Source organism: Triticum aestivum, chromosome 1B (assembly GCF_018294505.1).
Source record: "Triticum aestivum cultivar Chinese Spring chromosome 1B, IWGSC CS RefSeq v2.1, whole genome shotgun sequence".
NCBI classification, from domain to species: domain Eukaryota; kingdom Viridiplantae; phylum Streptophyta; class Magnoliopsida; order Poales; family Poaceae; genus Triticum; species Triticum aestivum.
The window spans coordinates 391679900-391690251 of NC_057795.1; the positions used below are offsets into that span (position 1 = coordinate 391679900).

The 10352-nt window shown below is 51.6% G+C and overlaps 1 protein-coding gene across 3 annotated transcripts; it reads left to right on the top strand.

The window, feature by feature from the left end:
- The first annotated feature begins 3127 nt into the window (after nt 1–3127).
- Nucleotides 3128–5971, top strand: LOC123126621 (protein NRT1/ PTR FAMILY 8.3). 3 transcript variants are annotated; one of them, XM_044546721.1, is made up of 4 exons: nt 3128–3460; nt 3850–4012; nt 4100–4317; nt 4418–5971. In XM_044546721.1, exons 1-4 carry the CDS (start codon nt 3395–3397, stop codon nt 5765–5767), a joined length of 1797 nt encoding a protein of 598 aa, XP_044402656.1. In that variant the 5' UTR covers nt 3128–3394; the 3' UTR covers nt 5768–5971. The 3 variants fall into 3 exon arrangements, with proteins under 3 accessions (XP_044402656.1, XP_044402658.1, XP_044402657.1); XM_044546723.1 differs by lacking the exon at nt 3128–3460 and adding an exon at nt 3467–3707; XM_044546722.1 differs by lacking the exon at nt 3128–3460 and adding an exon at nt 3479–3728.
- The last annotated feature ends 4381 nt before the right edge of the window (nt 5972–10352 follow it).

Consider the following 10352-nt stretch of genomic DNA (forward strand, 5'->3'; position numbering starts at 1 on the left):
TACCGGCAAGTCCCCCTTCGAGGTCGTCTATGGCTTCAACCCATTGTCCCCATTGGACATTCTACCTCTTCCTCTACAAGAGCGCACCAATCTCGACGCAATTGCCCGTGCAAGCTACATCAAGAAGATGCATGAAGATACAAGAAACACCATCGAGCACCAAGTACAACGACTAGCGACCAAGCTCAACATCAACAAACAACCCATGATCTTCAACATAGGCGATCTCGTGTGGCTACACCTTCGCAAGGAACGCTTCCCCAACGAACGCAAGTCCAAACTACTACCTCGAGCCGATGGACCCTTCAAGGTGTTAGCACGCTACAACAACAACGCCTACAAGCTCGACCTACCAAGCAACAAGTACAACGTGAGCGACACCTTCAACGTCAAAGACCTCTCGCCTTTCCATGGTGATGAAGATCTAGATCCGAGGTCGGATCCTTTCGAAGGGAGGGGATATGATGTGGAGCATCCTTCCATCATCCCCATGGACTCTACAGCAACACATCCAACCCCTCAAGGACCTATGACTCGAGCACGTGCAAGAGCTCTTGAAACCGAGGTGACATCACTCCTCTCACAATTCCCTTTCGATTCACATGAGACATGGTTACTACCTCAAACGGAAATGCTATGCATACTCAGGTACCAAGGAGTTCACCGTGAAGAAGCTAGGAAGCAAGGAGAAACGGAAGCGGAAGACATGCATGAAGACGGAGAGGAAAAAACACCAAGGACCAGGGTGGCCGGACGATCCGGACGGCGGCCCGGACGATCCGGACAGAGCCCGGACGATCCGGACCCCGGCCCGGACGATCCGGCTAATTCGACCGAAGACTACAGAAGCCTCCCCCCTGAAGCCGGATCATCCGGACCCTGCCCGGACGTCCGGACCGCCAGCCGGACATCCGGCCCTGCGCCTCCACCAGCCGAGTCTCCGGATCATCCAGGCCTCCACCCGGATCATCCGGACCAGCCCGGATCATCCGGCTTCGGACCCGGATCATCCGGCCAGCGCCTGTGTGCGCGTGTTGGGCTGAGCCCGTGTACCCCTTCGCCCCCTAGCCTATAAATAGGACTCCTCCTCCTCCTTTTGAGACTTAGCATTGGATTAGCTCATGTTTGTGTGAGAGCCTTTGCTCATCCACTTGGATACTTCTCCTCGGAGATCAGGACCTCTCCGGAGAAGATCCCCAAGTGGATTCAAGACCCCTCTTTAGGGAAGAACATCAAGGCCTCCTCTTGGAGAAGAACGATTCCATTGTATCCTTTCCCTTTGTTGATTGTGGATCATATGTATCACTTATGTGTGTGGTGATCTAGCACTTGTGTGATCGATTCCTTGTTGGTTGAGTGATTCTCTCTCGTTTTCCCCGTGTTTTCCCTTTGTGCTTCCGCGTGTTCTTCGTGTCTCCCCGTAGGATCCACTCCAAACGTGAAAGATCGACGCTATAGGGTTCCACCCTACATCATAAAGGAGAGCCTTTCCGGGCGTCCATGGATGCTATGCACTGTAACTCAGGTGGAGGAAGTGAAGATCCTTGTTCGGATGCTTCCAATATGGTTCACCAGCGTGTTCTACACAGCTTCGATGTGCCAAACGGCCACCACCTTCATCCAACAGGGGAACAAAATGAACACAAAGATTGGATCCTTCTCCGTCCCTCCTGCTTCCATGAACTCGGCCTCGGTGATCTTCATGATGATCTTTGTCGTGATCCAGGACAGCATTGTGATCCCAATGGCCAGACGATACACCGGAAATGTGGCAGGGCTCACGCAGCTAAGCGGATGGGCGTCGGCCGGTTCTTAGCGGTCCCGGCGCTCGCCGCGGCCGCGCTGGTTGAAATGTGGAGGCTGCGCAGCATCGGTGCCGGCCACAACCTGAGCATAGCATGGCAGCTCCCCCAGTTCATGCTCATCGCCTGCTCCGACGTGTTCTGCGGCATAGCTCAGCTCGAGTTCTTCTACTCGGAGGCTCCCATGTCGATGCGGAGCCTGTGCTCTGCATTCTCGTTCCTTGCAATGTCGCTTGGCTATTACCTGAACTCGATGACCATCTCGGCCATCGCTGCTCTGTCGAAGAGCGGGGGCGGGCAGGGCTGGCTTCCCGCCGACTTGAACGACGGGCATCTCGACTACTACTTCTGGCTGTGGGCGGGGATCGGCGCGGTGAACTTTGTTGTGTACACGGCATTCGCCAAGAATTATACGGTGAAGAAAGTCGAGCACCGGTGAACGCGGTTTGCTGTCGGTCACAGGCGTACGTTTTTTATCCTCTTTGTTGTGTATGTACTGTCTGCAAAACCACTTTGATGTAATTAAATACCGCCGAAGTTCCTGTACTTGTGTTCGTTTGAATAAAAAGTGCCTTTGGAACACAAATGAAACAAAGCTACTCCCTCAGTCCCATAATGTAAGAAACGTCTTACATTATGGAACGGAGGGAGTAGCTCTGTTTGCAGCTGCATACCCTCTTTATCATTTTTATTTGGGTGAGGTGTAAGAAATGTGAGAACTGAACGTTGGCTTAGTGGCAGGAATTCCGGCCGTCGAACCCGCCCAGGCGCCCACCCGCCTTCGAATTCTCACGTTGGTGCTGGAACTGGACCATATTTCTGCACTTTTGGTGTAACCAGCAATACATCTCTGGAGCGGTTCACATTTGCAGATCACACTTGAATCAATGTGCCTAGACCAGTAGTTGAGGAATTGGTTGGGATTGATGAGAGTCACATGGCGAGGTTGCCCGTCGCCAGCATTTCCAGGAAACCCAAGTAGCCAGGCAAGTTGCAAGTTGAGCTGGATCGGCAATAGACTAAGTAGTGGCCGTGGACGCGGACAGACGCAAGGTTGGGTCATTGGCTGCTTGTTTTAGCTCACCCATCGAGCTAATCGCGCGGCTTAATTATAAGTGGTCGCAAGTCGCAACTGCCTGCCTAGTGGCCGATGAAGAGCTGACCAGAAGTAGAGCCAAGCGCCCAAGTCATAAACTACTGGCAAGGCAAGCAGCGCTCGTCTGAATCTGGATGCCTTCCGCTCACCCACGGTCTTCTTTCTCCTCGCTGTTAGCTACGAGTATGTTACTCACAACTGGATGCATTATCAAATGCGCGTGTCTGGTCTACTCTGAGCTTAACTCTGAACCGAAAGAGAGAGATGAGGAGCAGCTAATCAGTAGAGATCTTGTGCTACATCACTTTCGCCGCCCACGTCCCATAAACATCAGCAATCGCGAGAGCGGCATTGAAGGACAGTTGGGTAGGCCGTAGCTACTTGAAACGGGGGCTTCCGTGGCGAATCCGGGCTGCTCCGGTGTCTTGGTGCCTTGGGTTGTAAGGGAAGGTGACATGACCCGCCGCCTATCCCTCCACCTTTTGCACCAACAACCATGAATGGCGCCAAGGCTCACGGTCCCGCACCGCCCGCACGCCCAAGGCCGCCTCTGAAGGACGAGGTACGCCGCACATCTTTTGGGTTTTCAGTGCAGTGCAGTGCAGTGGTGTCGCTGCCTGCGGGTTTGGTTCAAGGAGGGAGGGGGAGGCCACTCGATTCAGCTCGTTTATCCTCTCCGCCCGTACTTGTCCGGTTGCTGACCGAGGCCGAGCAGGATGACGCTCTGCCCTCGTCCTGTAGTTTGACTTTCACCGCGCTCGACCAAATCCGCCGAGCTCATCAATTCCGGGAGATTTGCGTCCATTCCGGTCTCGCGGTTTACTATTTCAGTTACTGTTTCATTCATTTCATTTCATTCCGCTGCCCTGTCCGTCCGTCCGTCCGTCATTAGAACCTTCCATCTTTGCTCCCGGTCGATCATTACTCGCTGAATCTGGATGCGGCCTGCAGATGGCGTCCTCTGCTGGTAATGGCAAGGAGACGGCCGCGCTCGAGTCCGGCCAAGCGTCGTCGTCGTCCTCCTCCTCCTCCTCGCCGGCTGCTGCTGCGAAGATGACGGCGGTGGCGGGGAAACCGCGCCCCTTCACCTGGACAGGGCCTGCCATTGTTATGGGTAATTGACCGACCACGACGGCGCGTTCCATTGATTCATCTTTACAGATTCATGTGGCTGGATGACTGACTGTGCTGTGCTGTGCAGGCTTCGAGTTGCTGGAGAGCATCGCCTTCTCCGGCGTTGCGCTGAACCTGGTCATCTACCTGGGCACCGTGCTCCATGGCACCACCGCCTTCAACGCCGCCCACGTCGACACCTGGAACGGGACCACCTTCATCGTCCCCGTCCTCGTCGCCTTCCTCGCCGACAGCTGCTGGGGCAAATACAACACCATCGTCGTCTCGCTCCTCTTCTACCTCGCCGTCAGTATCCTCTTATCTTCATCGCTTCACTTGTGATTCAGTCAGGCAAAAGTCCTGGTTGAGATTGATGGGGAAATGAAATGCCAATCGATGGATGCAGGGCCTCGTGCTGCTCACCCTGTCCGCGGCGATCTCGCCCTTCCGGCCGTCGTCGTGCCAGGGGCTCTCGTGTCCGCCGGCCTCACGGACCCAGTTCTCGGTCTTCTTCGCGGCGCTGTACCTGACCTCCATCGGCACGGGGGGCGTCAAGTCGGCGCTCCTCCCGTTCGGGGCGGAACAGTACGACGACAGCAGCCCGGAGGAGAGTCGGAGGAAGCAGTCCTTCTTCACCTGGTTCTTCGGCGCCATCAACCTGGGCATCTTCGTCGCCGGGACGCTCGTGTCCTGGCTGCAGCAGAACGTGTCCTGGGCGCTCGGCTTCGGCGTCTCCGCGCTCTGCCTGCTCCTGGCGGCCGCGGGCTTCCTGGCCGGCACGCCCTGGTACAGGGTGCAGCTCCCCGCCGGTAGCCCGCTCAGGGACATCCTCAGGGTGGTGGTGGCGTCCGTGAAGAAGAGGAAGACCAGGCTGCCTGCAGCTGCGGGTCAAGGTGACCTTGGCCTGCACGAGGTGGCGGAAGACGACGACCTGCAGAAGCTGGTGCACACCAAAGGGCTCAGGTGTCTGGACAAGGCCGCGGCGAAGGGCGGCGACGGCCACGAAGGCCCGTGGAATCTGTGTACCGTGAGCGAGGTGGAGGCCGTGAAGATCCTGGCACGCATGGTGCCCATCTGGGTGACGTGCGTGCTGTACGCGGCGTCCCTGGGGCAGATGACTACCACCTTCATCCAGCAGGGGATGACCATGGACAACAAGCTGCTCGGGAAGGTGAAGGTGCCGGTGGCGTCGATGGTGTCGATCGAGGTGGTGTTCATGCTGCTGTGGGTGCTTCTGCACGACGCCGTCATCATGCCGCTCGCCCGGAAGTGGGGCCGAGCCGGGAGCGCCGGGCTGTCCCAGCTGCAGCGGATGGGCGTGGGGAGGGTCCTGGTGGTTCTGGCCATGGCGACGGCGGCGCTGGTGGAGAGCCGGCGGCTGCGCGTGGCCGGCGCGGGCAGGAAGATGGGCATCGCGTGGCAGGTGCCGCAGTTCGTGCTGGTGGCCGGGTCGGACGTGTTCTGCGGGATCGCGCAGCTGGAGTTCTTCTACGGGGAGGCGCCGGCGTCGATGCGCAGCATCTGCTCCGCCTTCTCCTTCCTCGCGCTGTCGCTGGGGTTCTACGTCAACTCGGTGGTGGTGACGGCGGTGGCGGCGTTGAGGCCCGGGTGGCTGACGCGCGACCTCAACGAGGGGCACCTGGATTACTACTTCTGGCTGTGGGCCGTCATCAGCGCCGGTAACCTGCTGCTCTACCTGCTGCTTGCCGCCCGGTACACGCCCAAACAAGTCCTCCGCCACTCGCCATCGCCATAGCCGCCGGCACCGAGTTAGCTAATGCACTGCTCCGTACTATGATGAATGTCTGAATGATGATGTAACTTGGACACATCACGCCATAGAAGTCTCGCTGGATATAACTCTTGTTTTGTACATGCTCAGAGGGTGTTGTTAACGATAACAAGCTGGGAGATATGAAAGGCAGTTTTTCTTTATATTAGCAAAACAATTGATGAATAATTTTCAGTTCGTTGTCCTTAGGATGAATGAATTTTCAGTTCTTTGTCCTTAGGATGAATGCAATCATAGTTTCTTGGTTATACTAACCGCATAAGGTTTTCTTGCTTGTCAAAAAAAAATATCTTGTGTCTAACTCGTTTTCTGAAAAGCATAATTTCAATTTAGTTTTAGCGGTATGCTAGTTTTATGGCAAGGAGCTTCTAAAGGCAAACATATTGGTTTCAATCGACAAGTAGTGTCAATGTAAATGATTGTTATCAACCTACTGATGGATATTGGTAGGTTCCTCCACCTTGTCTCCTTCCTATTCCAAACACTCCTTTCCCGGGCGTCGTCTTTGCCCGAGTGCTACTCGTCCCGCAGTTCCTCATGTGCCCCCCTCCTTCGATGGTGCTCCCCTCCCAAGTGTCCTCCTCCATGACAGTTGGTGGCCAGGAGCTCGCGCCATGGACATACTCTAGGAGTGGTGCTTGAGTTGAATACATGTTGCTTCATGGATACCTCATAGTGGAGCTCGAGTCCGCACCACCGAGATCCAGCGAATATCAAGGTAGAATGGAACGACTGAAGGATTGCCTAATCTAGCTCTAACAGGCACCTGGTGTGCCAGCGAGCAAGTTTGAATTCAGCAAAAGGCGGCGCCTGCATTGTGATGGTGAGAGAGGTGTGAAAATCAAGATTTTTCGATATTGCGCACTGTTGGACATGCTGCAAATATGCATGGTGTTTTGTTTTGTATACATAGCTTCATCAGTTAATGCTCGATCTTCATTTGAAGCTTGAGCTCAACCTGTGAGCTTCTCCTTGAGATGTCAACATTTGATGTTTAAACTCCAACTTGAGCTCGGTCACTTGAATGACATTGCCCTTGGTCTTGTTCACTTGATTGAGGGATATGCTCTTGGATAGGCAGTTGATCTTGAAGTATGAATTGATCTTCATCATTGTGTTGACCTTTTGTTGAGGTAGGAGGTTCTACTTGCGTTGAACTTGATTCTTCTCCTTCATTACTTGAGGTTGTTCAATGGGTAAGATGTTTCCAACACCCATGTCTTGTAGCTTGAGAAGAATCTATGTCACCTATGACACTAGGAACAACTTGCTCCACTTGGGAGCCATTATCTTCATCAAACTCCACAACACAAGATTTTTCAACGCATTTGGCGAATTTATTTGTAGAATTTTGAGTGTTTGACACATATCCAAGAAATATGTCCTTAGTAGATCTAGGTGTGAATTTAGCTAACTGGGAAGCTTGGGAAGGATTGGTGGTCACCTCAAGGCAAAGCACTAGCTATTTGAGCTCCTACTTTGTGTTGGAGGCTCAAAGGAGAAGAAGGCAAGACTTTGTGTTGTTGGGGGTACTTGGTGTTCCCTATACCTCTCTAATGAAGATTATTGATGGTGTCCTGGACTAAGGGGTACTAACCTATACGACCCACAGTCCATGGGCCGAGCTTACGGCCCACCGATCATTACAAGGACTTCGGAAGCTATGCACCTCGGCATAATCAACACGGACGCCTCCGAAGACTTGGCGTGTACTCCAAGGATAACTCAATAGCTGACATGTTGTCAACCGACCATATGTGTAACCTAGGCACCCCCGATGCATATATAAGCCGTGGTGTTTAGTCTTTAGAGGCACGATTAGCATCCTTAGGGTTTAGAACACAATCATACGATCTCAAGGTAGTTCATCTTGTACTCTGTACTCCATCACATCAATATAATCAAAGTAGGATGTAGGGTTTTACCTCTTCGAGAGGGCCCGAACCTGGGTAAACATTATCTCCTGTCCCACCCCCTGTTACCATTGTTCCTAGACCAACAGCTCGGGCCCCCCTACCCGAGATCCGTCGGTTTTAGTACCGACATTGGTGGCCCATACATGTCCCATTGAGTGGTAAAAAAGGATCAACGACTCATCTTCAGATCAAATAATGACATCAGCTGCCATGACATCTTCGTCCCCGGGCAATTATTCGTGTTCGGAAGCATTGTCCTTCACGCTGAATCGACTGGACACTTCGGCCATGTTGAAAGCTTCGCCCCCAGACCGGATCATTAGATTTGGGAGCCTGGACTACACCTCTTATACTCCCGTGGTGATCTCGCCCTCTCTGGTTGGGTGCCAGATTGACCGAAGAGCTCCATGAATACCGTGGCCTTAACCTCGGGCCCAACCTCAGATCCTAACGTCGGATCAAGTCTCACCTCGGATCCAGCCTCAAGTTCGGATCCGATCTCTTTTGGATCGGACCAGGTCCTCACCCTGGCCGATCCACCCTCTGGAGTCGTGTCACATGCTTCGTCGAGCATACTACTAGATCGAATCTGAACGAATGGGACCGAGAAATCTCTCGCTTCTGAACGAGATGCTAGATCGAATCCAAAATCTGGCGATTTCAAATAGCCAGTCTTCGTTCTATGACCAAATTGGATGTAAATCTGATGATGGGGAAACTTACATCCCGCCCACCACCGACATGGTCGCCATGATCGAGGATTTCACCGACATGCTGGACTACGCTTCCGAGGAAGCAACTGACATGGATGAAGATGTCGGTAATTTACCTAACACGACGACATCCAAAACAGACGGCTGGACTGCTGCCTCCACCTATGATGTCTACATGGTGGACACACCCGAAGACGATGAGAAAAAGGAGGAGAAAAAGGATGTCCCCAGACGTCGATGAAAGCGCGGTTAACGCACCGATAGGGGGACGCCAGCAACAACAACACTAGTAATGGCACTCCTGGTAACAACAACACCTTGGATGGTGTCGAGGACTAGGACATCGTCCATGGCGTGATACGTCTCCGACGTATCTATAATTTTTTTATTGTTCCATGCTATTATAGTATCAATCTTGGATGTTTTTATATGCAATTATATATCGTTTAAACTATTAACCTAGTGCCAAGTGCCAGCTACTATTTTTTGCTTGTTTTTGGTTTTCCAGAATATTAGTACCAAAGAATTCCAATTGCCACGGAAAAATTTGGAGATTTTTTTCTGGACAAAAGAGGCCCTAGAAGGTTCGGGAGGAGACCAGAAGATGGAGGAGTAGCCCACAAGGTACCAGGGCGTGCCCAGGGGGGTAGGCGCGCCCTTGTGTGTTGTGGGACCCATGTTCATCTATTTGACCTAATTCCGCCTCTATAAATTCTCTAAAATCGGGAAATCAACAGAGAGCCGGCAAAACCCTATTTCCACCGTTGCAAGTTTCTGTTCTCGAGAGATCCCATCTCGGGACTTTTTTGGCACTCTGCCGGAGGGGGTTCAGTCATGGAGGGGATCTTCATCGACCTTGCTACCCTTACCTACAGGTCCATAGCTAGTAGCTAGATGACTTCTTCTCTCTCTTCGATCTTCAATACAATGTTCTCCTTGATTTTCTTGGAGATCTATTCGATGTAATCACTTTCTGGTGTGTTTGTTGGGATCTGATAAGTTGTGAGTTTATGATCAGATTATCTATGAATATTATTTGAGTCTTCTCTAAGCTCTTTTATGCATGATTATTATAGCTTCGTATTTCTCTCCAATCTATTGATTTGGTTTGACCAACTAAATTGATTTTTCTTGCAATGGGAGAGGTGCTTTGTGATGGGTTCGATCTTGCGGTGCTCAATCCTAGTGATAGAAGGGAACATGACACGTACTGTATCGTTGCCATTAAGGGTAAAAAGATGGGGTTTATTCATGCGTGAGTTTACTTTTTCTACATCATGTCATCTTGCTTAAGGTGTTACTCCGTTCTTTATGAACTTCATACTCTAGATGCATGCTGGATAACGGTCAATGTGTGGAGTACTAGTAGTAGATGCAGGCAGGAGTCAGTCTACTTGTCTCGGACGTGATGCCTATATACATGATCATTGCTTTGGACATCATCATGATTATTTGTTTTTCTATCAATTTCCTAACGGTAATTTGTTTACCCACCGTATACTATTTTCAAGAGAGAAGCCTCTAGTAAGAACAATGGCCCCCAGATCTACTTTTATCATATAATAAAATCCAAAAATACCTTGCTGCACTTTTTCTTTACTTTATTTATTTTGTATTTTCATTATCTATTTATCACTATGAGATTTAATCCTTGCAATTAACCGTCAAGGGATTGACAACCCCTTGTTGCGTTGGGTGCAAGTATTTGTTATTTTTTGTGTAGGTGCTGCTAACGAGTTGTTGCGTGATTCTCCTACTGGACTAATAACCTTGGTTTCATAACTGAGGGAAATACTTATCTCTACTGTACAAAATCATCCCCTCCTCTTCGGGGAAATCCCAACACAGCTCACAAGTAGCAGGAAGAATTTCTGGCACCGTTGCCGGTGAGACATCATGAACATCTATCAAGTACCTATG